The following is a 24,978-nucleotide window of genomic DNA, read 5'->3' as shown; positions in this document are numbered from 1 at the left end:
GCTTAGGTTAACTGAGCCCTAACCATTTTGCTCCCCCTTTGCGGCAACCAGCGTGGCGGTGCACGGGCCGCACAACTGGGGGCACAACTGGGTCTTTTGGGGCTTCGTAGCGGCAGATTGGGGCTTGACCACCTGGGGCGGGGCCACCAAAAAATTCCCACGACGACCCGTCACTCTCCGCTCGCCGAACGACCACCCTTTCGACGTTATCCTGTCCGAACTCACGGCCAACTTCACCACCAATTACCTGCAGTCCGGCCACCGAACAGCAATCAAAATGTCTGAGGGAGAAGTTGACGTCGCGGCCGTTTCCCAGTACGAGGTCCTCCCCAAGGAGGTCCTCGCTGAGGTTGGCAGTGTGAAGCTGTTCAGTATGTTTTCTACGGTCCTTCGCAAAGTGCACATGGGCGTCGTCATGCTAACTTTGCGACCTCAGACCGCTGGAGCTACGAGGATGTCGAGATCAGGGATATCTCTTTGACGTAAGCGCAACCCGTTTAGATGATGCACACATACCAAAACAACCAAGAACACGGCCCTTTCAGATTGCTACGAAAACGCGATCCGACGGACATGTACGCGAGAAGGAGAAGGAAAAGAAAGAGTCAGGAAAATGTTGGAAATTAGGAGTTACGATTGATCGCCAATTCGGTTGGAGGACGTGGGGGATTTGGGCAACATCCATCTTGGTCGCAAAGATGATACAAGACACATACGCGAACGGAGGGCTAACGACCAATATCTACGCAGCGACTACATCCAGATCCGTTCTCCCGTCTACCTCCCCCACTCCGCTGGTCGCTATGCCGCCAAGCGTTTCCGCAAGGCCAACTGCCCCATCATTGAGCGTCTCACCAACTCCCTCATGATGCACGGTCGCAACAACGGCAAGAAGCTCATGGCTGTCCGCATTGTCGCTCACGCCTTCGAGATCGTAAGACTTCCCGAAATGCGCAATAATCTGCGATACGCGATTATCCAGACACAGTCACTTACACACGATATCTAGATCCACCTCATGACCGACCAGAACCCCATCCAGATCGCCGTCGATGCCATCGTCAACTGCGGTCCCCGCGAAGACTCCACCCGTATCGGTTCCGCCGGTACCGTCCGTCGCCAGGCCGTCGATGTCTCTCCCCTTCGCCGTGTCAACCAGGCCATCGCCCTCCTCACCACCGGTGCTCGCGAGGCTTCTTTCCGCAACGTCAAGTCCATTGCCGAGTGCCTTGCTGAGGAGCTGATCAACGCCGCCAAGGGCTCCTCCAACTCGTACGCCATCAAGAAGAAGGATGAGCTCGAGCGTGTTGCCAAGTCCAACCGTTAAAGCGGTTCTGGCTGGCTGCAGGTGTATGGGGGAAACTTGTTGGGTGCTTGGAGTTGTTGGACGGATTCTATTCGGCATGTTTTGCTCGGCTGCTACTACGGCTGCATTTGTTGCGCGTTAAAAGGGAACTGGGTCTGGGAGGATGCGGTTCTTCTACGGCACTTAGGTCAAAACAGGCAGGCACTCAATAAGGGCTCTCAGACATTGAATGAGAGGAAAACGTGGATTTGCGGACAAGATTTTAAGTGCATATACCACGAGGCGCCGGTGATTCGGTGAAATTATGATTCCCCTTTTCTTTCCATGCATGACGTCCGTTTGACCATGAGTGAACGACTGAACATCAGTTCCAACACCTTTTTGCTTTCAGACTTAACGTCCCTACCCTCTTTTTGTATGATACAACATATCGCAAGCGCTAATAGCAAGGAAGCATTTTCGCTGAATCTCCCTGGCTCCAACAACATGACGTAAGTCATCTGCCGCTTCAGGCTCCTGCTTAACGTCACCGCTACAGAAGTCTAGCTGCTCATACTTCATCATGTATTAGTTTCAATAGGGCGGTACTTCTGCCATCAAGTGAATTAACGACTCAAGACTTCCTCTAGCCCTTTATGACCCATCTTCCCATCACCCTTTTTATGGTATCAATGTCACACACACCCGCTAACAAGAAGGAAACACTGTCACAAATACCACTACCAACCACCAACATCTTTGCCCAATATCCCCCAATGTCCATTCGTCCTCAGCCCCGACTCCGGCAGATACCCCTACGCCCTCGCATCCACCCGACAAAACATGCCAACATGCTCAATCCCCTCCTCCCACCACCTCCCCATCTCTTCATCTACCACAAAGCCAGCCCTCTGCCAAGCACCGACGGCACTGACCTGGGCGTGAACGCAAAACAGACCTCGCCACTTAGGCATCATCCTCGCGTCCCTTTCCGGATCGATTCCCAGGGCTTCGAACCCCCTCTCCTTGACCGACGGGCTGAAATACCTGGGGTGCTCTTTCATCCAGTCCAAGGCGCGCCTGATCAGCTGGCCTGCGATGCCACGACCGCGAAACTCTTTCAAGACAGCCAGTCGCCCCAGTTTCATGTAGACTTCCTCTCCATCGTGCAAACTTGTCTTGCGATCTTTCCCGCCCCTCTGCACCACCTCCAACGCCTTCTTGGTCTCCGAGTCCAGCTCCTCCAGGTTCACCAACTCGTCAGCCAAATACTTCCCTCCCTTGACAGGATGCGGGGCGTGAGGAAAAGGGACTATCCTGACCGTGCCAATTGGCACCGACCGCGTCTCTGACTTTCTTGGCCTCATGACTCTCCCACTGTTCGCGTCCCGCTCCTCTTGCTGGACGACTTGGTTGATGGAGGCGTAGATGACGAAGTGGACGGAGCGAGCATCGTTGGCGTCAAATTCGTTTTCGGCGGGGATTTGTTGCTCGTTGATAAAGACGGACTCGCGGATGGTCATGGCGTCGAGGAAGGTCTTGGGGATGGTGCTGGTTGTGGAGGAGGATTGCTGGGAAGGGGGGAGAGAGGCGTTCCAGGGGGAAAGGGCGAGACCAGGAGGCTCGAGGGTGGCGATGAAGGGGGTGCCCATTTTTGTGGTTGGTGTTGATTGCAGATTTGATTGCAAGTTAGACGGGAGAGAGGTATTGGGGAAACCTCTTGGGTTTTGATGTTGGTCAACAAAGTTGGAACCTTGGGCTGCCGAGAAGACTCGACTTATGTAAGAGAACGAGCAGACACAGCGCTCACGGCAATTTCTCTAACAGTTTTATGACAGAGTCATTGACTGGTGCCAAGTCCTGACTGGAAATGTGAATGCCAGGAATGTGTCAGTGGTTGGATGACTGATCTGACTGATATGATGGTAAAAAAACCAAAGCGTGGTTTCCCGTTTGGTGAGAACCTCTTTGGCCAAGCCTTGGAATACCCAAAAACCCGCAAGGGCAATGAAGAATTGCAATATTCGTTGGTGTTTGTGGAATTCTGAGCTGATTTGTGAAACAAGTTGCGCAGATGAGAACCTGCCAAGAAGAATCAGAGGAACGAATCTGTCTTGTCAAGAGGTCCGCTCCGAGCCTGCCAATGCCGTCTGTTGATCACCGATCCGGTATCCGGTGGAAACAGTTTCGCTCACACCTGCCAAAGTCTATATATGGCCCCCACGGAACGGCCGTTGGAGTCGGGCGGGGCGGGGTCGGAAGCGGGGACTATGCCTACCGGCTCTTGTCCGCATTTGATCCCGGCCTGGGATGTGATTGGACAATTCTTATCCTCGCTGATTGGTGGCTGCTTCTCCGCAGTCGACCTCTTCCTCTCCTCTTCCTCTCCTCTTCCTCTTCTCACACCAACAACATGACCTGCGATCACTCTCATGGTTACTTACATCCAAGTAGCTCAATGTGAGCATGATTGATGGCGAGCACGTGGTTTAACCAGTGACGCAAGTCCAGGCAGCAGCCACTCAGTCATGGAGACATGTTCCAAGCGGAAAGCGTATAAAAGGAAGGCGAGGCCCGTTGTCAAGTCGACGACTACTTCCTCCTCTACTTATCATCTTTGTCTTCTCTTCAGATGTCCAGTTCGTCTCACTGGATTCACTTCTGTCGCTCTTGCCTCGACTGTCCCACGCTCATTTCCCCCTCATCTTGATTGCCAACGAAGTCCTCAGAGCGAGGTCCTCACTGCAGTCACGCCATGGCCCAAGTTGACAACGAAGTCAAGGGCAAGCTCGTCCTGATCACAGGCGCCTCCGGAGGGTAAATCTCACCTTGCTCCTCTAACCATCTTTCTCGACATCAGGCGAAATGGGAAGCCATCACCACTCCAGACAAGTGTCAATGTCTCGCCTGTTGTGGTGTTGTTGCCTACTTCACAGCACTCACAGTTGACTCACCCCTTTCGTTTAGCATCGGCGCTGCCGTAGCCCGCCGCCTGTGGTCTCTCGGCGCCCACCTCGCCCTCACCTATTCTTCTTCCCCCGAGAAGCTGCAGGCCCTGGAGCAAGAACTCTACGAAGCCTTCACCAACGGCCAAACCGCCCACGGCCCAGCCCTTTCCCTCAATCGTACCACCGCCAACCCTAATCCGCTGCCCTTTTCTACCCACAAATGCGACTTGTCCTCGCCAGCCGACATCCAACTCCTCTTTACCCAGCTCCAGGACCTGCACGGCCAGTCCGGCCCCGACATCCTCATCAGCAACGCCGGTTATGGCAGACGCATCCCCAGCATTTTAGACATCAGCCTCGACGAGTTCGACAAGATGCTCAACATCAACCTCCGCTCGTCCTTCCTCCTCTGCAAGCTCTCCCTCCCGCACATGATCCAGCGCAACTGGGGCCGCATCATCTTCGTCTCCTCCATTGCTGCCCAAGGCGGTGGGATCAACGGATGTCATTACGCTGCTTCCAAGGCGGGGTTGCAAGGCTTGATGAAGAACCTAGCCAGGAAGCACGCCGGCCAGGGCATCACGGTTAATGATGTTGCGCCGGCCATGATTGGGGAGACGGGCATGATTCCGGATGCCAAGTTCGTGGAGGGAACGCCGGGAGATGTCAAGAATATTCCTGTTGGAAGGCTGGGGACGACGGACGAGGTGGGGAATGTGGTGGAGATGCTGGTGAAGACGGGGTACATGACGGGGCAGAGTGTGTTGTTGAGTGGGGGGTTGATGTAGGGTACGTGGGGGGAGGTAAGTATTTGGCTTGGTTGTGATATTAGGGTTGGTGTTTTGGTGTTTGGGGGATTTGGGGGGCACAACGATGTTACGATGATTGGAATGAGAACACTATGCTTGATACTCTGCGTTGTGTTTTTTTTTTTTTTTTTTTTTTTCTTGGTCAACATCAATGCAACCAAACTTGAATTTATGTGGATTTCCTCTGCTGCTTTCCCCTTTCTATGCTCACCCCACCCATCTCGTCACCAGCCCTACGATCGCCTAGGATAAACCTCACCAGCAACAATTGCCTTCACTTTTGCCCCCTTCTTATCCCCCATGTTCCTCCCGTCCATATCTCCTACTCTATACACCTTCGGGCTCACACACAAGTCAACCTCCACCTCCACCCCCCTTCTCCCGCCGAAAGAATCGCCGTCTTCGCAATCCACCCACCCCGACTCTGTGCCAATCTTCACTTGCTCTCCCCTCTTGGGCACCTCCAACCCCAGCTGCGCCCGTTGGGCTCCGAATTGGAGGGCCAATTCTCCAGCTTGGCGGGCCAGCTCGGATACCTTGGATTGGACCTCGGATGACAAGGGTTCGGAGCAAATGGAAGAGAGAAGGGCAACGATTTGCGATTGGACTTGGTTGATGTTGGTATAGTAAGGCGTGGCAATGGGATGCTCTGGAGGTCCAGGGGTGCCCCTAGGGCTGGGTGCTCCTGCTTGCTGGCCTTTTCGGGAGCTGGATTTGCTGCCGGACATAGAGGAGGAAGGAGGGGCCACGGTCATGAGAATGGACTGGAAGGTGGCGGAGCGCCATTTGTTGGCTTCGCGGGAATGGAAGAAAGGGGTGAGGAGTTCAGTGTCTGTTGTTGTCGATCGGGATGCTGTGTCGGCTGGTTTCAGTATTGCCATTTCACGACGAAAATGACTAAGGACGGAAATGTGTTGGACTTACCCATCTTTCCATTCGACAAAGACCCGTCATCATAACCACACAACCCCCTCCACCCCTCCACCACCCCCCTCAACACCTCCCTCCCTTCTCCCTTCCCCAACGCCCCAAACCCAAACGGCTCGGAAAAGAAACCCTCGACAATTTTCTGCCAGACCACGCTCCTCAGCAAGAAACGCAATTGATTCTTGCCCTCCCTCTCCAAGAACCTCGTCGGATCCAGCTTCCCCAGGTTCCGCGGTACCCCGCTGATGCCCAAGTTGATGGGCTCAGTCACCATATCGATACACAGTTTCAACTGGCGATACTGAATCTTCAGACTGTCGTCAGTGGCAGGACGGAAATCATCGTTGTTTCCGACCAAGTCGTTCTCCAAGCTCTGCACCTTTTCTCGAAGATCAACGACGTTGCGCGCGTGTTTCTTGTTCAGGCGCTGGATATCCTGCTCGTGCTTTTTCTGCTGCGCAGCAATCTGTTGGCTATGAGCGGTTTGGAGGGCAGCGATTTGTTCGCTAAAGGCGCTTTCCATGCGGCTGAGTTCCTCGGTGTGCTGCGAGCGGAGGTTATCGATGGTGTCTTGCAAGTCTTCGGTCGCCTGGGCTAGCTGCGTCTCGTGGGATTGGGACTGGCCGGCTAGTTGTTGGTGAAGGGACTTGACTTGGCCCTCGTAGTACATCCGTTGGTCTTGCATCTTTTGGGCGTATTCTTCTTTTTGGGCGCGCATTTGAGAGACATGGTCCGCTGCGATCTGGCGCAGCTGGGCCACGTTGTCCTCATTCTCCCGCTGGACCCTCTTAATAGCAGCCTCGGAAAGCACCTTCTGGTTCTCACAGCGCTTATGGAGCTCCTTATTTTCGCGCTCGAGACGGCTGAGGTTGTTGCGGAGGGAGCTTTCTCGGGCTTCAAGCTCGGTGGCTCGCCGGCTGTACTCCTTGACTTTGCTTTGCAGACCACGGAGGTCATCTTCAGCAACCCGCAACTGCCGAGACTTCTCGTCGACTAGATCCTCCACCTCCTGGCGATGCATCTTTTCACGCAGATAATCATCTTCCCGGTCCTTGTTTTCTTTGGCAATCTTCTTACGCTCTTTGCAGAGCTCCTCGCAGTAAGTAATTACCACGCCGATGGGGTCACCTGTGTGCCTTTTACTATGGTCTTTGTCGTCCAGGTACTTGGTCAGACGATTCAGGAGCGCTTTGTGGTCGGCTTTGACATCGATAAGCTGGTCATTAAGCCTTTTGTTTTCCGCTTTGAGCTCGCTGATTGTATGATCCTGGATTACTTGGTGTTTGTAATTTGAGTCGGCGTCATCGTTTGCGCTCGATGATGTGTTTCCCTGAGCAGCCCGAAGCTTGCGTTTGGCAGAAGAGGCTACGTCTGGGCTTGATGAGGTTGAGGTCGAGGTTGGAGACATGGATCTGGAATCTTCTTTGGGAATGATCTCTCGAGATACCCTTGGAGCCTCTGTTCGCGGGAACTCTTGAGATTTGTCATTCCAACTCTCTGCTCGCTTGATATGCTCCGAAACGGAAAGATTTTCGAGGCGAGAGCTCGATCTTGGCGGTGGTGTTGAGGGTCCCAGCTCAGAGGCATCTCTAGAGAGGTCTGCGAACTCGATGGGGCCAAGCTCGGCGAATTTCACCGAACCTGGTGTATAGGCCTGGTACTCCTGATTTCGATCCGGTCTAGGACCGCGGCTGGATGAACGTGCCCGAATATGTGACCCCCTGGAAACACTACTGTTCCTTCTCGGTGCATACGATAGCCTGTGATCCGAGGCTCTTGGAGGGTATGCCGTTGCTTGCACAGTGGCAGATGACCTGACAGTATTTGGGCTGCTCCGCCCTGGAACTGTATGAGCTGGAGACGGCGGACTTGTGTATGACCGGTCGGCTGAAGAAGAGAAGATTGATGTGTCGACATTGGCAGGGTTGTAGTGAGCATTTGGGGGCACCACACTTGGCTGCTCATAGCTTGGTCGGTCATGGCGGGCATCTGAATAGAGGTTTTCAGATGGCACTCCAAGGCTATGTGTCGAGGTCCGGGGCGGATCAGGCGGTAATGACTTCTCGGGCGAGATCATGGAAGACTCCCGCCATTGAAGTGGAAGTTGCAGTGGCTCAGACGGTAGCTCAAAAGGCAGTCTTCTGATCACATCAGGTGGAAGTTGCCTCAGCTTGTCGTGGCCGATTTGGTGGATGGCCTTCTTCAGTACACGAAGATCATCCGAACCAAGGACGGGCAAGGCGCAAAAGAGGACGTCTGAATCGATCGTAGCTAGGGTACTTATGGGTATTCTAGCCAGAGCCCATGGAGAAAGTGTGATCTGTGCAGCAGTAGACAGTTTGGCGATGGTTTTGCCCGGTAGTTGATTTAGAGCTCGGGGGTTCAGTGTGGAGAGGACTTCGGCAGGGAGGACTTGACGTCGGTCCAGTGGGAGGGATTCAAGGTCTTCTTTGGAATACCCTTCTAGTTGCTCGGCCCTGAGTTTGCTCAGTTGCTTAAGGTCGTGGCGCAGGAGCACGTCGATGGAATGATGTTTCCCGTCATGAGAACCAGATCCGTTGCCGTCACGGTCTGTCTTCTTTCTGGCGCTCTTTCCCAGCTTGAATCGAGGTAGAGTGAAACTCATGGTTCATAAGGTACCTATAGAGTGTCTAAGGGAGTGTATGGGATCACCGGAATATGTGAAGCTTGACAGTGTTTCGGTTAACTTTCTGGAACGTTGACATCTCACGAGTGCGTATGTTTCTTTTTGGTCCCGTCCTTCTTTCGCCGTGTACACTAAACAGTTGGAGACGCAACAACACCGCACACAGCATTTCTGGCAATGTGATTGAACACTTCAGTTGCCATTTCCGCAGTCTCGTCCAGCTCCAGCGTCTCTTTCGGAGTGTGGGTGGCTCATCCTGTCCTGTGTTGTCTTGTCCTCGGTCAGTCACTCTTTCTCCAAATATTCGGACCCCGCAGCTGAAAGCTTCTCATGCCACCACACCTCATCGTCCCCAACCGCCCAGTCAATCCATTCGGAGAAGCACAGTGCTTAGCAAGAGCTGAAGACCTCGCGGTACTTTCTGGTGCCCACAACATCGGCTGATCTGTGATCTTTGGCGGTTTGGGATCCTGCAAAAAATCACTAGTCGACGCCACCTGGGCATTCTCAACCAGCCCTCGCCAACCTGCGATCCCAATTCGACGCAGCGCTTGTGCAACCACATGGAAATGACACCTCAGCCTTGCTTGTCGGTGCTCTTACAGCAGTCAATTCGGCATGTATAGCGCGGACTCGATGGATGGTATCTTGACTGGACGGCAATTCACAGTTGCTGAGAGCAACGAGAACGAGATGGGGTTGGTTTGGGTACGCGCAGCCACGAGGGGGAAGGGCTGAAGCTGGTCCACCGTTTGGTAGGAAAGGATACGATTGTGATGTGATTTCAGAGCATCACTGTCGACTGAACGCTTGAAGAGGTCATAACTGTGCTGCACTTTCTTCGACAAGTTGCAGACTCGGTCTGCAAATTCCATGAACCCCAAGGAAACCAAAGTGTACCTACTACCGCGACATATCGGTACCGAAGGAACCAACAAGTCAACATGGCCTCTCTCCCGACTCGCCCTCCCCCTCCCCCGCCCATCTCTATTTCCGTCTCCCCAGCTTTTCCGGGTACTCCAAAGAGAGAGGTCTCGCCCATATCAACAAGAAGAAGCGAGGACGAGGTTGATGAGTGGGATGCCTACGATGATCCCCAAGATGCTCTCCTGAACGAGGCGGCAACGTCATCAAGAACCGATAGTCCCCCCCGGTTTCCCAATTTCTCCTCGGCAAACATTCCCACACCAGAGACGCGCATGGTCGTTGCCCTTGACTACGGAACAACCTTTAGCGGGATTGCCTATCTCTCTGTCGCTTCGAGGCAAAAGGATCAGGACCTTGATGCTCTTGCCGATGACATACGGGTGCTCCAAGGATGGCCAACACATGAATCGGAGAAAGTCCCTTCGGAGATCTCGTACTCACCTTCGCCCAAGGGGTGCCGGCAATGGGGGTACGACATTGATGACAACTCCCGAGTCCTCAAATGGACCAAGCTGGAGCTGGAAGAGACTAGGGGTCGAAGTGCTGAGCTACGAACATTAGCTGAGACTCTCTGGGGAATGCGGTTGCTTGACTTGAGCGAAGATGCTGTCATCAGAAATGATATTCCACGGCACTTGGCCAAGGAGCCAGAGGATATTGTCAAGGACTATCTCGACAACATTGCTGAGCAGACTCTGGAAGAGATTTGTACCCAAGTTGGAAGAAGGGTTGCCGACAATATCCCCATCGACATGGTCATTACACATCCTGCTGTAAGTCAAAAAAGGAACGGTCACCTTTGCAAGCCTCCAGACTGACGCCAACAGAAATGGTCCGACAAAGCCCTAAACTCAACATATCGCGCCGTCCGCGCCGCCTTCAAGGCCGATCTCTTTCCCAAAATCCGCAACTTTTCCTTCGTTTCCGAACCCGAAGCCTGCGCCCACTATACCCTACGAGAAGCACTGCGCGAGGATCGTGTTAACTTTCGCAAGAATGACTGCTTCATCGTCGTCGATGCTGGTGGTGGCACTGTTGTACGTCCTCCTTCTCATCCTTTCACATCTTCGCAATCTCACAAAACCAGGACTTGGCCTCCTATAAAGTTGTAAGCCTCGATCTCGACCAGAAGCAGTTCAAGCTTGAACAAATTGGCTACCCGATAGGCGACAACTGCGGAGCTACATGTATTGATCGAGCTTTTGAGCAATTCATCGAACAAAAGCTGGGCCCGGAAGACTGGGAGAAGCTGATTGAAACTGATGCACAAGACCAAGCGACGGGAGGACACTCCATCATCAAACCAAAGCTGCGCATGCTACATGGGAGATTTGAGGGAATCAAGCATCAGTTCGATGGCAAGGATCAGAAGCTCGGGTTTCCCATTCAGTTGCCCCGAGGAATCGGTACAACAGATGATGAAGAGCGGGGAATCATGAATGGTGCGATCAAGATCACTGTGTAAGTGTGACCAGTTCTTAACAGCCTGAGGGAGTTCATACTGACAACATCAGTGACGACCTGAAAACCATGTTCAAACACTCCGTCGACAAAACTCTCGTTCTCATCAGTCAAGCAGCCACTCACATTCAAGTCATCCAAAAGCTCAAAATCCGCAAGATTTTTCTTTCCGGGGGCTTCGGCCGCTCCCCCTACCTCTACGAGCGCGTCAAAGCCTGGGGTATGACCAGCAGTATTCAGGTCGACCGCGGCGATGACTGCTGGTCCGCCGTCACGCGAGGCGCTATCATCAAATCCCTTGGGGTTCACACCTCGCTGCCCCCAATTATCCGTCCCTGCCCGCGGCACTACGGCATCAAAGTCCGCACGCAATATGCCCCTTACAATTCCCATCGGCCGTCAGAAGTCGATGTGGATGTGGAAGGAGTCAAGTGGGCGACGGATCAGATTCGGTGGTTCATCAACAAAGGGGACGCCCTGTTCCCTGGGAAGCCCATGGTATCGACGTATGATTGCCATTGGAGTATGCGGGCTGCTCACTTTCCTGCTCAAAATGGGACTGGGAGAGCTCTAGCACAGAATCCAGGGTCGGTGTCGCAGCGATTTGACAAACGGGGTGGTGGTAACATCATGCCTCCACCGCCGCCGCCGGAGGTCTTTAGAGAGGTGGTATTTGTTGCGTCGAGTGCTGATGAGCCACCGACGAGATTTGCTGCTGTGAACAAAGGTTCGTCGTTATCTCCTTCATTCCATTTATGCGATTTCTGCTTCGCTGGTCTGTTATCGCCCTTCTTGTAGAACCATAACTGACAGTGAGATAGGCCGAGACACAGTGGTCACGCTCAAGTGCAACTTAACCAAAATCCCAGACACGAATAGAAGCGAGTTTACGAATAAGGATGCTGGAAAGTTTTATAAATTTTGGGTCAAGGTGGAGATTCACGTTACGGAGAAGTGTGAGGTTAAGATCACGAGTGGCGGGAAGGTGTTGGCGAGCGCGGAGGTGCCGTTAGGGGAATCTGATATCTCCGCGTGATGAAGCACAATGTTGATGAAGAGAACGGAAGTCTGACGGAGCTGGAGTTTACGATGGAAAACCAGGTGGTGATATTGGCAAGAGATACCTTCTACGTTCATCTGAGCTCTTCAATCTGGATTTTTGCAATGATACCACTGCATCAACAGACACTGCTCGGAAATCCGCACTGGAGAATGGTACCCGTTCTGTAAGGAAGCTTCCTGTTCGCATTTCAACCCTGCTCTTCATCCTGCCATCGATAGGTACTTCCATCCATAAGCATCGGAAACATTGTAACTACAAGTTGCCTGCCAATAACACCATTTGCACACCCATTCACTTTTCGGGATGCTCTGCGAGACGCCAGGTTGATAGCCAAGACCTCAGCCCTTCCACCCCTTCCCATCCCATCTTCCACCACAATCACATTTCCCTTTTCCTCATTCGAATAAACTGCGGTTCCAATACACTACTGTTCAATATCAGAGTCTAGAGGTAGCCAGAAAACCCAATGAGACTCTACGAGCTAACGAATGCAAGCCACACTCATCACATCCTCTTCATTCATTCGCTCCCAGACCACAGCCGAGCTAGCACAGTGCGTCTATAAAAGCCAATACATTAAGAGACCTTGACCAGAAGCTGCACACCACCACTTTATTCATAGCACATATCCGATCCATGCCGGAACTTGACTGGACACTCGTCCAATGCAATGCGAACAAGGCGAGGCTTTCTTCATGAAATGTATGTGCATTGCCAACTCACCCGGCTGTGCGCCGAGCCAGGACGGATACGGGTTAAAGCCGACAGCTTACAGGATGAGGTGGTGGTCATGATCCTGATGGTGGTGGTGTTCTGCAAAAGCGCCCAGGGCCAGGAGTGCTGTGCCAAGGTCAGTACATAGGCCGTGGGCGAAAAGCCAAGTCGGGTGGACTGAAGCCAAAGATGGAATGTGAGTGCCTGAGGCTATGTTGGTGGCTGCTTTATGGTTAACGAGAAGGGAAGTGGGAAGCGGCTGGCTGTGATGCTTTATTGTTGTGTTCTGCCACCATGAAGAGTGACGGTCAAGTTCACGTTGGACGCGTTGATTATGACAAGCCTCCAACCTTTTGATGTGTGCTAATTTCAGAAAACTTAGTTTTTTTCTCATCCTCATCTCTTTAGCGTTAGGATATAGGAATCCTGTGGACTTCTGGACCTGACCCTGTGTAAGCTGAATTTCTGATATGCGTTCTAAACTCTCTTCCTTCTGCAAATCTTGAACTGATCATCCAAACTAGAACCAATCTCAACAGTTACCTCTACGCCTCGCTCTGAGTTCAGTTTGCTATCCCAAGCTTCCAGAGGCACAGAGGATTGTGCCGAATACACCCGTGGAAGACATCCCACATTATTTACGCTTCGCCACTTGAGTCATCAGAAAACACTCAAGAAGCCACCACGACACTCACATTTTCCGCGCCAACCAAATCCATAATCCAAACAACAGTACCTAGCTATCTCTAGCGCACAGTCATGGGAGGCACCGAAAAACTCCGCAAAGTCTTCGGACTCAAGCCCAAGTCCTCCTCCGCCAACCTTCAACCTCAGCCCATCACCCCCGACAACTTCAACGACAACGACCTCAACGCCAACGGCATTTACTCCACCAACGGAGGCTACCAGTCCTACACCCCAAATGGCTCCTCCGCCTTTGCCTCCAATAACTATGGCCAGCCACCTGGATTGAGTTCCATTTCTGAGTTGCCAGCAAATGATTACGGGAATGGCTACCCCCATCATTCACCATCGCATCAGGGACATGGACACCAGCACAGGAAGTCCCTCCCTGCACAGGCAAGACCCGGTCCGAACCCTCAGTATCCTCATGATCCGAACGCCTACTACCAGCATCATGATCGAAGCAGCGGCAATCTTTCTCCTCAAGATGCTGTCCATCCCCAAAACGGCAGCAGCAATCGCGACCGCCGCAGCGCCAGCCTCGGTTCCCGCCTAAGTCTGAGCAACTTTGGCAGCACAAGCAGCAACAGCAGTCTCGGGAGAAGCAGCGTAACAACCATGTCCACCATGTCCTCCGCCGCCACTTCGCCCGGCCCCGCATCTCCCCATCATCTGTCCCAATCCCAGCACCCGCACTGCCTATCTCCGGGCTATCAACAACAACCAAACTCGCCTCGCTACCCCGGCCAACCTGTTCATCAGGACCCCCAAGCTCAGCAGCAGCAGCAGCAGCAGCAGCAGCATGACCAAGCCAAACACCGTAACCCCCTATCGTCGTCAAGACACAGAACCACAAGCCAACAATATCCCCCACAACACAACGTCCTCCACAAACTCATGCCATCCGTCCAACCCCCCTACCCCGTTTCCGAGCGCGGTTCTCCCCCTCCCCCTCACTCCCGCTCTTCCCACTCCACATCCACCTCCACTTCCAACCCTCTACACAACCTACACTCCTTCGCGAACCGCACCTCCTCCCATTCAGCCCAACCCCAACAACAGTCCCAATCCCCAACCGCAACCGACATCCGCCGCACCACCAAACTCCTACGCAGGATGTTCGAACTCCGTCTCGAGCAATGGGCACTCACGCACTCGCACGAGTCCGACCAACATCTTCTTTACGAAAAGCAAAGCCAAGTGGATGCCGTCCTGGCCGACATTTTAGGCAACGTGCGGGGTTGGGGGATCGAACGGGGACGAAACAAGACTTGGACGGATGACGAGTGGGAGGATATTTGTCTTGTGAGGGATGTGTTGGCTGAGATGAGTGCACCGTCTGGTGGGCGACCTGGTGGGGGGCAAATGGGGATGGGGATGGGGATGGGGTATGGGATTGGAGGGGGAGGGAGAGGGGGAGTGGGAGGTGTTCCGGTTGAGGTTGAGGTTGGAGGGGGAGGAGGAGGGGAAAGGAGGAGGAGGTGGTGAGATGGAAAGAATGAAAGGATAATAAGTAATAGCTGGGCTACATAAATTGGAAAGTGCGAGAGGGTAGGTGGGGGAGATACCTACCTACCTATGGTGTTGTGTGCGGGAGGAAGGAGGTGAAGGAGTGAATGGGTAGGGTGCATGTGGAAGAACGGAAACTAGGTGGGCGGACGTGACGGATATCCTAGAGGTAGGTATGTTAGCAAAGTACTTCTAGTGAGCGAGTATATGCGTTCAGGAAGTGACCACATACCCTTTTCATTGCGTTGGATCTCTACATAGCTGGATCCAGAATTCAAACACCAATAAAACAAAATTAAACGGCGCTCGGGAAATCCACAAGCGCCTACCTAAGTATCTTCTCGTGACACTCGGTAACCTTCACTCTCACGTTCCTCCTCCGAACAAACTCAAACAAACATCAACAACCGCTCGACAAGCGGCTACATCCACTTATTGATATTACCACTACAAACTAACACAGTACTATACGTACTGACAGGTACATAACATACAAAAAGAGAAAAAGCTGCGGCATAGCAACTCAGCTAGCCATGCTGGGGTAGATACCCGTAAACAGACATCAACAGAAAAAGAGATTGAAAGATAGAGATAGGTAGCTTCCATGTCCCGACAGGACAGAGACAGACAGGATATTTGTTTAAAAGGAAATGAAAAACGATGGGAGGTATCAAAACGACTCGACTTGACTCTTGACTTCTTTCTTACGCAACGCTTTTCGTTGCCAGCCACCCACCCACCCAACCAACAATCCGTACCGTACTTCACATGTTCGTCCACATGAGGGTCTTCTTTTCTTGCTCACTTGCCTGCTTTCACGTAATATGTATGGTTCATCTTCAAACCATTCGATATGTGGCTTCGCTGTGGCTCACATCATGTTGTCTTTTCACTGAATCTGACCATCAAATCACCTCTCCCTAAACTAGCAAAGTCTTACTTAGGACTGGCTAGCAAGGTAGTTGGCGGCCTAAGAGAAAGTTAGTAATCCCTCATCACACACACTCTCTCTTTTTCTTAAGGTGTAAGAGGACTCACCCTCTCCAAGTTATAATCATACTTCTCCAACGCCTTCACGGCATCCTGTCTCGAGTAGCCCATACTCGTCAGATTCTTCACAATCGGATCATCGTGTTCGCCTGACTCCGTCAACGCTCTGCCAGGTACTGGCCTCTCCTCAGCACCCTCCTTCTTTTGCTCCTTGTCACCACCCTCCTTTTGCTCCCCACCAGTTTGGGCTTGGGGGTTAGCAGACGATCCCGGTCTGGGCGTCTCCAAGCTCTCAAACGGGCTTTGTCCACCCTGCTGAGCCTGGCTTCCGTCATCCAGACCCGCAAAAATGGCGTCCCAATCATGGGCATCCGCCTTTGGCGCAGCGAACGATCCCTGCGACTGGGTCGCCTGGTGGGAAGGGACAAAATCGAAATCACTCTTGGGCTGGCTGGGCGGGGGAGAGCCAAACTGACTACCGCTGCCAAAACCGTCATCGCCAAATCCGGAGCGGGAAATGTTGGCAAAGTCTTCTACGTCGTCGGCGGAGCTGCCTTCCTTGGCGTCTTCAAGGTCGGCGAATTCGTCATCTAGATCGTCAAAGGCACCCTTGGAGGAGGCTTGAGAGGCGGCAGCAGGGGGTTGGGCAGCAGCGGGGGGTTGAGCAGTGGCGGGAGCGGGAGAACCAGTGCCCCAGATGTCGTCGAGGTTGGTGTTGCTAGTAGCGGCGGCGCTAGTGCTGCGGTTTTCGGTGTTAGATACCTCTAGGGCAGCTGGAGAATCTGTAGATGTGACAGGGGCAGTAGTGAATGAAGGTGTCTCGCTGTACAGCGGATCAGATCAGTCTTGCTGTTTCGTTGTACAAAACTGGGGTATACAGGGAAATCAAAAATAAAACAAAAAAAGACACACCAAAGCAAAACAGAAAGCAGTACTGGAGCGTATTTACCTGGCAACTGGCTCAGCAGCAGCTGGCGCAGTCACTGTTTCGGCTTGGCCGGCCTCAGCACCCACGGGAGGCTTGACAGGACTAGCAGGCGCGAAATCATCATCAAATCCAAACCCACCCTTGTCCTCACCCGCCTCGCTGTCCGAATCACTCTCATCGTCCCTCTCCAACTCCGAAATAGGCGGGAACTCCGAGTCAACCTTGTTGAATCCACCAGCCTTTGCAGTCTCCGCAGCAGCAGCGGGCTTAGCCTGCGTGTTCTTGAAGCTAGCGAAAGCACTCTCAAAGTCCTCCTTCGCCTTGGCATCCGTGTTCACGGCGAAAGGGTCGGCCTCGACAGGGACGGCGGCGGGCTTAGACTGGCTAGTAATGGATGCGGGCGACATGGGACGGTTGGAAGTAGCAGACTGGCCGGTTCGGACGGGCTCGATGGGGAGAGCAGCAGCAGCAGCAGCAGCAGCAGCAGGAGCTTGATCCCGCGAGCCATGGCGAGAAGGAGCGCGAGAACCAGAACCGCTGGGCTCACCGAAGGGCGAGAAGGCACCACCAGGAGCAGCAGTGCTTTCAGCGGTGATAGTAGGCTGCCTAGACAGCGTAGGCGAAGTGCTTCCCGGCGTGGCGAACGACCCCGAACCGAAACTACCGGTCGACGTGCCGGTGTTCTGCGCCTTGAACGCCTGAACCTGGGGAACAGGAGAAGCAGCAGCAGGAGGTGGCGTCGGGCTCTGAACAGGGACGTTCAACGAGGGACCGAACACATCATCGAAACTCTGTCCGCTCATGGACCTCGAGGCAAACGCAGCGCCGATGTCAGCACTTCCCGTTCTCCTGAAGAAGGGGTTGTTACCACTTCCAGTGGAAAGAGCGGGACTAGCAACCGGCTGCACCGGGCTAGCTTGTCTCGCCAAGTCCACCTGTCTAGCCAGCTCCTCCTTCTCCTTGTTAAGGTCTTCAACCTCGTTCTGTAGCTTGCCCTTTTCGCCCTCCACCGTGCTCAACTGCTTCTTGTTGATGGCCACCATCCCCTTCTGCTGCCTGGCCTCGCTCTTCAACTTCTCAACCAGCGGCTTAAGCTGGGCAATCTCGCCGTTGACCGTACGAATCTTTTCCTTCAACGAGGCGTTCTCCTGCTGGTCGGCTTGCAAGCCAGCAACAACCGTGCGGTGCTGGTTCTGCAGCTCGAGATAACTGGCTTCGATCATGGCGAACTCGGTCTGGAGTTTCTTAGTCTCCGCCTTGGCGGTACTGAGCTGCGTCTCGAGAGCGCGGACGTCCTGGGCTTCCTTCTCGTACAGGGCGCGCAGCTGGGTAAGGCGTTGTTCAAAGTTCTTCTTTTGCTGACTGGCTTGGCTCAACTCGTTCTGTGTGTTGGTTCGCTGAGTCTGGACATCCTGAACCTGCTTGGTGAGCGAGCCGATCTGGTTAGAAAGGTTGGCGAGCTCGGTAGTCTCGTTGGAGAGCTTGTTGTTCACTTCGGGGTCGGCGTCACCTAGCAAATCATCCTCAACTGTTGGCGGCATCGGAGAAGTTCTAACACCACCCGCCGGTGCCGAGCCAGTCGAGCCTCCGGTAACATGCGTAGTCAAGCCGCGACCAAAAGACGACGAAGGAACAAACGGCTTAAAGTTGGAGCCCGTCGCAACTGGGCGGATAGGGGAAGACGGCGCAATGGGACTAGCACTGTTACCAAACGGATCGACCGATCCACCCGTAGCAATAGGTACCTGGACCGGCGCCGGACCGGGAGCAGGAGGCTGAGGCTCGTCCAACCCAAACAAGTCGTCCAAGGCCGAAGGCTTCGGCGCAGGTGGCTGCGGGCGAGGGGGCTGGAAGCCACCAGCAGCAGTCTGAGGTCTGCCCTGCGGGGCGCGCATGCTAGGAGGAATCAAGTTGGGGGGCAGAGTAGTAGGCAGAGGGACCTGACCGGGCTTGGTTCTTTGCTCTCTGATCAAGTACATGGCAACGGCAAACTCGTCCCGGGTGAGACGACCAGCCGAGTTGATGTCCGCCAAGTCCCAAATCTGAGCAAGCACATCCTCGTTGAGGTTGGACTGGCTGAAGAAGGGCACGGCCTCCTCGCCGGTAATGAAGCCTTTCTTCTGCTTGTCCAGCTCCTCATACAGCAGGTCGAACCGCGCCTTGTCCGCCGGGGTAATCAACCAGTCCCCAGTCGGTTGCGCGGGAAGTGGCGGACGTCCTAATGGGCTGCCGGTTCTCGTCTGGGTAAGTTGCGCCGGGCCGGTAAGGTGTCTAGCAGCGGGCGGAAGGGGCGGAGTAGCGGTCGTCGGGGATCGGCCGGGAGGAGGATTAATACCGCCAACGGGGCCACGTCTCGTGGCGGCTTCGTACAGCGCGGCAGGAAGGATGGTGGGCAAACCGCGCAAAGCACCCGTCTTCATCGAAGTAAGCAAGTGCATGGCAATGACGAACTCGGTCAACACCAGCGCACCACGCTGCTCTGTATCGGCCAGCATCCAAATTCTTCCCAGAATCTCATTAGACAGCCCCGACTTCTCAAAGATCTGCTTCGCTTGCTCGCCAGGGAGCATGTTTCCCTGCAGCAGCGGCTGTCTCTCGAACAGGGCCGAGTACTGGGCGACCTTCTCGGGGGTCAGGGGCGGGATCCGGATGGGGCCGGAGCCGGTGGCCTGCGGGGAAACCATAGCAGCAGGCACGGCCGGCGACTGGGCCGGACCGGGGACGGGAACGGGGGCGGGAGTCGGGGTGAAGCCGTCAAATCTCGGAATGGGACCCTGCGACAGGGCGAGCTCGGGGGAAGGTTCGCGACCGGCTTGCGCGTGCCCGATAAGCCGCAAGACGACGCCGAAGCCTGCTGGGGTGAGGAAGCCCCTGTTTTCCTTGTCGGCGATTTGCCATATCTTTTGTTGGGAAGGATATACGTCAGCTGGTGTAGCAAAGGGCGGGAGACAGGAATCCGATGACTGACCTCGCCCAAAACGCGGGAATCCAACTTTGTCCTTTCAAAGAACTTGACAGCCACCTCGCCGGTGATGACGCCAACGCTATCGGTATCGGCGGCGCGGAAGAGTTGGCCGTAGACTCGCTTCTCCTCGGGGGAGAGGTTCAGGTTGGGGACGCCTGGTCGCATGGGAGTTTAGCTCCTGTTGGGTCAAAGGACATGGGGAAACTGAGGAGGGGCTCACCAGCATCGGGATCAGAAGCCATCATGGGCAAGCTGTACCCTCTGCGCAGAGGACTTGTGGGTGGGTAGTTTTGGTTATTATGGTGATGGATGAATCTGGTTACTGGGACCAGCTACCGTCGGTGGATAGCCCAGTGTTTCTCTTTCCCAAAGTATTATTCGTAGTACAGGTGAGGTCAGTCGGCGGCCCAGGCAAGTAATGTCGGGTTTCTGGGCTGAGGTCAATAGGTTGGTGGTGTTGGTTGGTGTTGGTTGTTGGTGGAGATGATAGGTAGGTAGGTATGGATTGGGGCGGGTGTTCCGCTCGCTGAGGTGAGCTGAGGTTGCCGGGTCGCGGAAAGGGGAATGACGCCCTGGACGGGATGATGTCGCAACAGGAAGGGATTGGATCTCGACGATGTTTCGGGTGGATGAGACAACCAAAGCACAAGGGCAATCCGTCGAATACACTTCAAGCCAAGTAGAATTATTAGGACGACGCAAGACTGATGACGACGGGCTACTACCTGTACCTATGCCGTGCCTGGTCGTGGTGTCTGGGCCAGATTGCTGCCTCCCGTCTGCCTCGCTCCTCGGTGTGTGCTTGTAGGTAGTGATCTGGTGAGGTCGGGTTGGGCAGTTGGGAATGCGACGACAACTGTGCTCAGTGACTTGCTTCAGCGGGCGCTACAGAGCTTCCCGTCGTTCGACCCGCCAAGATGAAAAGTGGATCTTGTTGAAGCCAATGTGCTCCACCCGTAATGTTCGCTGCTGGGTCTAGCGGCTGTTAGTGCCACAGAGTGCGGAGTCGGTCATCTTGGTTGCCCGCCCGCCTGTACAAGAGCGGCGCTGCAATGTTCTGTGATGCAGCCGTGCATTTGTGCCATTTATCTAGGTATCGATGTCATATCCCAAAGACGGATTATTGATGTGGATATAAACATGCTGAGCTACATACTTCCCGGCGAAATCTATCTTCAACCTTCCAATATACTGTACTAGTCTCTGAGGCCGAAGCTATATAGATACAACTGTTCTTTATCCTCGAGCTTCTAACATTGAGGAGGTTACCTTTCTCTCGCACAGGGCATTGGGCTATCCTGCCGTGGCAGTGACCCCCCCCCCCCCCCCCCCATCATATCTTCATCTCCCATGTTTATCACAACCTAACCTCCAACCAACAACGTTCCCTCTGTCCAACCCTCAACGCCACTCGTGATGCATAACCACAACTACACCAACCCGCTTCCACACCACCACCTTCGACACCACTAGTGGTCTATCCCTCATTCCATGTCTGACACTGCAATGCACTACTTTAACTTGCTAATCTTGAAGGTCTGGATGTTGATCTGACACCTACATAACCTGTCTCGGACCAATCACTTACATCAATACTACTACTTCACTCAATTAAAATCGGCTATCACGTTTCAGTCTAACAACAAAATAGTGTCAACAACCCCAAGTTCTCAACTCAAGGCCACATCAAACTGACATTCGCCATGGAATAATAACAATGACCCATTATCAACATCATCATCATCACCATCCCACTAGCAAAACACCTGATGCGCACCCCTTCAAACAACTAACAGGAAGCCACAATCAAGGGACTCCGTGGGTATTCTTTCTGACGTCGGGCGGGCTCTGGTTTCCCACCACCTGTACTTTGTATATCTCTTCCTTCTGATGCCATCAACATCCTCGTACCAACAATTATCCTTTCACAAGCAGCGGATCCCGTACACTATGTTGCGGTACTTGTACTTGCACTTAGTACTCGGCCTCGACATCCTCGCCCTCCATCGAGTCGGCAGCAACCTCCTCGTAATCGCGCTCAAGGGCCGCAAGATCCTCACGAGCCTCAGAGAACTCGCCTTCCTCCATACCCTCACCAACGTACCAGTGGACGAAGGCACGCTTGGAGTACATGAGATCAAACTTGGACGAAAGAGCGGACCAGGCCTCGGCAATGGCAGTGGTGTTGGAAAGCATGCAGCTATTGTCACGGTTAGAACACTAGGTGTCACGGCATACAGAGATCGAGAGAAACTTACACAGCGCGGTTAACCTTGGCCAGATCGCCGTTGGGGACCTGGTGAGGAGGCTGGTAGCAGATACCAAGCTTGAAACCAGTAGGGCACCAGTCGACGAACTGAATGGTGCGCTTGGTCTTGAGGGTAGCGACGGCAGCGTGGGCGTCGTTGGGAACAACGTCACCGCGGTAGAGCAAGCAGGTGGCCATGTACTTGCCGTGGCGGGGGTCGCACTTGACCATCTGGTTGTTGGGCTCGAAGCAGGACATGGTCATCTCCTGGACCGAGTTGGCCTCGTGGGCGGCCTTGGCAGCCGAGATGACGGGAGCGTAGGCAACCAGAGGGAAGTGGATACGGGGGTAGGGGACCAAGTTGGTCTGGAACTCGTTGAGATCGACGTTGAGGGAGCCGTCGAAGCGGAGCGAGGCGGTAATGGAAGAGACGACTGAGGGGGGAAAAGTTAGTCTAGGAAAATCACACACGTCATAGAGCCAAGCCATGACATACCCTGAGCGATCAGGCGGTTAAGGTTCTCGTAGTTGGGGCGCTCGAGGCCGAGGTTGCGGCGGCAGATGTCGTAGATGGCCTCGTTGTCGACCATGAAGGAGCAGTCGGCGTGCTCGAGGGTGGTGTGGGTGGTGAGGATCGAGTTGTAAGGCTCAACGACCGAGGTGGCAGTCTGGGGAGCAGGGTAGACGCAGAACTCGAGCTTGGACTTCTTGCCATAGTCGACCGAGAGGCGCTCCATGAGGAGAGCACCGAAACCAGAACCAGTACCACCACCGAACGAGTGGAAAACGAGGAAACCCTGGAGACCGCTGCAGTTGTCGGCAACGCGGCGGACCTTGTCGAGGACCTGGTCGATCAGCTCCTTGCCGACGGTGTAGTGACCACGAGCGTAGTTGTTGGAGGCATCCTCCTTGCCGCTAATCATGTGCTCGGGGTGGAAGAGACCGCGGTAAGCGCCGGTGCGGACCTCGTCAATGACGTTGGGCTCGAGATCGGCGTAGATGGTGCGAGGAACGTATTTCCCGTTGCCTATATTTGTATTTGTAAGCTTCCGTTTCGCGTGCTATGTTGAGCAAGGGCGCTATGTACCGGTCTCGGAGAAGAAAGTGCTGAAGCCATGGTCGGGGTCAGCGGCCTTGCGCTCCTCGGTGAGGTAACCATCGGGCTGTGGTGTCGTGTGTTAGCATATCTTGTGCGGATGGCGGGGATATATGCCGTGGGGAGGGATGGGGGCTAAGCTTACCTGAATGCCGTGCTCAAGGCAGTAAAGCTAATGATGGAGTTAGTTTTCTTTGTCCCATGATGATTTTGAGGGTGGTCGAATGTTCCATGGTTCGTCTGTCGGTGCTATTTCGGACCGACGGGATGTGTCGCGTGTGGTGGGGGATGACAGGAGAGGGCGGACGATGACATACCTCCCAGCAGGAGTTGGCGATCTGGCAACCGGCCTGGCCGACTAGATGAGGGAAACTACGTTAGCATGCCCGGTTGGTTTCGAGGATAGACGAGTAGGCAGATAGGTCGTGAATGAGGCCGATGATGCGCCAGCTTTTGGTAGGCGACGGGTTCACGCTGGCGGTGAGGCTGCTTTTTCGCCGACAACACGCGCCGCTATGGAGGCGAACGGGAAGGGCGGGAAAGACGGGCGAGAAAGCGGTGCCCTGGTTCAGGAGATGGACGATAGGGAAGCTGTCGACATACCGTTCAAGCTGATAATTTCACGCATTTTGGATGGGGTTGGTGTGTATTAAAGAAGTAGTATGTAGTAGTAGTAGTGGTGGTGGTAGAAAGAAGTGGAAAGCAAAAAGTTGTCGAGACTCGGTCAGGAAGACGGCGTCGCGGGTAGATTGTTGGAGAAAGGGCAGCGATGCGGTGGATGGGATGGATGGGATGTGCAAAATTGAGGATTTGGCGGGCGGCGGAACGAAGTGAAAGTGCCTGATGAGCAAAGCAACGAACCGACGAACCAACAGAAAGTGGACGTGCTCGACCTGCCCGGCCTGTGGTTGTGGTGGGGAAATTTGATTGTTGACACCAGGCTGCCCAATGGGGGAAAGCGTGGTTTGGCTCCTAACTGAGGTGACTGTCCGAGGAGACCACTGCACCGTCCGACTCGTCAGGCGCAAATCTGGTAGGTGTAGGTAGGTATCTGCTGTGTGTTCAGGGCAGTCATCGATCGAAGCCTCTTTTTCCCTTCCTCCCCTCAGACGGACCGACATCACCAAGACTTTCTGGCAGTGGCAGTGGCTGGACCTCCAGGCCCCCCCGAAACGACCTGAGTCATGGACTTCCACTTGACTTTCAGCGACAGCGACGACCTTTCTGTCAACCTAAGTAGGTACTTGGTGGTCCGTGCACCGTGCCCCCTTTGAAAGGCCCCTCGTCCGTTCGATATCCGCCACCAGGGGGGCACTCATTTGGGGGCATCACCACCTGCTGCAGTGGTGGTAGGTAGGTCATGGTTGCCGTAGTGCCGGCGTCTTGCACTGGGGTGTTGCGCCTGAGTTGTTCTTGCCCCTGGACTGACTCCTCCCAGACGGCCGGTCCAGAACTGAACTCTGCTAGCCACCGCGTCAGGGGCAGCAGCAAAAGTTCCGGGGTTACTCTACCTACCTACCTATGTAGGGTGATTTTTGAGGGTCATTCTTTTCTGGAAAGTTGCGGTGGAGTAAAGCTGCTGCGTCTTGGTGCATCTCAGCTACCGGGTACCTGAACGACAACATGGATTGACTTTTGACAACGTGGAAAAAGGAGATCACCAAAGTGGTATTTTACCCCGAAATACTCAACCATCTGCTCGGTAACGAGAGCCACATCTCGACTGGGGTTTGGAGCATCACTTAACATTACAACGGTCACCACATAAAATGTTCCA

At 54.1% G+C, this 24,978-nt stretch overlaps 8 protein-coding genes across 8 annotated transcripts; 4 read left to right on the top strand and 4 right to left on the bottom strand.

Moving 5' to 3' along the window:
* The first annotated feature begins 69 nt into the window (after nt 1-69).
* NCU09475 (40S ribosomal protein S5) lies at nt 70-1,959 on the top strand. Its single transcript, XM_958137.3, has 4 exons — nt 70-371; nt 437-482; nt 751-934; nt 1,010-1,959. Exons 1-4 carry the CDS (start codon nt 278-280, stop codon nt 1,325-1,327), a joined length of 642 nt encoding a protein of 213 aa, XP_963230.2. The 5' UTR covers nt 70-277; the 3' UTR covers nt 1,328-1,959.
* NCU09474 (acetyltransferase) lies at nt 1,676-3,471 on the bottom strand. Its single transcript, XM_958136.2, has one exon. The coding sequence runs from the start codon at nt 2,935-2,937 to the stop codon at nt 2,101-2,103; it is 837 nt and encodes a 278-aa protein (XP_963229.1). The 5' UTR covers nt 2,938-3,471; the 3' UTR covers nt 1,676-2,100.
* A 382-nt stretch (nt 3,472-3,853) lies between these two features.
* Nucleotides 3,854-5,173, top strand: NCU09473 (3-ketoacyl-acyl carrier protein reductase). Its single transcript, XM_958135.3, has 2 exons — nt 3,854-4,102; nt 4,253-5,173. The coding sequence occupies exons 1-2, from the start codon at nt 4,041-4,043 to the stop codon at nt 5,019-5,021; spliced, it is 831 nt and encodes a 276-aa protein (XP_963228.1). The 5' UTR covers nt 3,854-4,040; the 3' UTR covers nt 5,022-5,173.
* Nucleotides 5,174-5,275: 102 nt separating this feature from the next.
* NCU09472 (hypothetical protein) lies at nt 5,276-8,595 on the bottom strand (the record flags this gene model as incomplete). Its single annotated transcript, XM_958134.1, has 2 exons — nt 5,276-5,874; nt 5,967-8,595. The coding sequence occupies 2 exons, from the start codon at nt 8,593-8,595 to the stop codon at nt 5,276-5,278; spliced, it is 3,228 nt and encodes a 1,075-aa protein (XP_963227.1).
* Nucleotides 8,596-9,560: 965 nt separating this feature from the next.
* On the top strand, nt 9,561-12,040 carry NCU09471 (hypothetical protein; the record flags this gene model as incomplete). The annotated part of the gene is made up of 5 exons (XM_958133.2): nt 9,561-10,316; nt 10,371-10,580; nt 10,631-11,004; nt 11,058-11,731; nt 11,826-12,040. 5 exons carry the CDS (start codon nt 9,561-9,563, stop codon nt 12,038-12,040), a joined length of 2,229 nt encoding a protein of 742 aa, XP_963226.2.
* A 1,500-nt stretch (nt 12,041-13,540) lies between these two features.
* On the top strand, nt 13,541-14,953 carry NCU09470 (hypothetical protein; the record flags this gene model as incomplete). Its single annotated transcript, XM_958132.3, has 1 exon — nt 13,541-14,953. The coding sequence occupies one exon, from the start codon at nt 13,541-13,543 to the stop codon at nt 14,951-14,953; it is 1,413 nt and encodes a 470-aa protein (XP_963225.2).
* A 415-nt stretch (nt 14,954-15,368) lies between these two features.
* Nucleotides 15,369-20,706, bottom strand: NCU09469 (EF hand domain-containing protein). Its single transcript, XM_958131.2, has 5 exons — nt 20,078-20,706; nt 19,861-20,012; nt 16,914-19,792; nt 16,013-16,787; nt 15,369-15,944 (listed from the first exon to the last, which is right to left on the bottom strand). Exons 1-5 carry the CDS (start codon nt 20,100-20,102, stop codon nt 15,915-15,917), a joined length of 3,861 nt encoding a protein of 1,286 aa, XP_963224.2. The 5' UTR covers nt 20,103-20,706; the 3' UTR covers nt 15,369-15,914.
* A 698-nt stretch (nt 20,707-21,404) lies between these two features.
* tba-2 (tubulin alpha-2) lies at nt 21,405-24,655 on the bottom strand. The gene is made up of 7 exons (XM_958130.3): nt 23,805-24,655; nt 23,519-23,559; nt 23,347-23,373; nt 23,193-23,268; nt 22,602-23,132; nt 22,116-22,539; nt 21,405-22,057 (listed from the first exon to the last, which is right to left on the bottom strand). Exons 1-7 carry the CDS (start codon nt 23,827-23,829, stop codon nt 21,832-21,834), a joined length of 1,350 nt encoding a protein of 449 aa, XP_963223.1. The 5' UTR covers nt 23,830-24,655; the 3' UTR covers nt 21,405-21,831.
* Nucleotides 24,656-24,978: the final 323 nt, after the last annotated feature.

The sequence above is a fragment of the Neurospora crassa genome, linkage group II (genome assembly GCF_000182925.2).
Source record: "Neurospora crassa OR74A linkage group II, whole genome shotgun sequence".
In the NCBI taxonomy this organism is placed as follows: domain Eukaryota; kingdom Fungi; phylum Ascomycota; class Sordariomycetes; order Sordariales; family Sordariaceae; genus Neurospora; species Neurospora crassa.
Note: the sequence above shows the minus strand (reverse complement) of the source record. Positions and strands in the feature narration are given on the sequence as shown.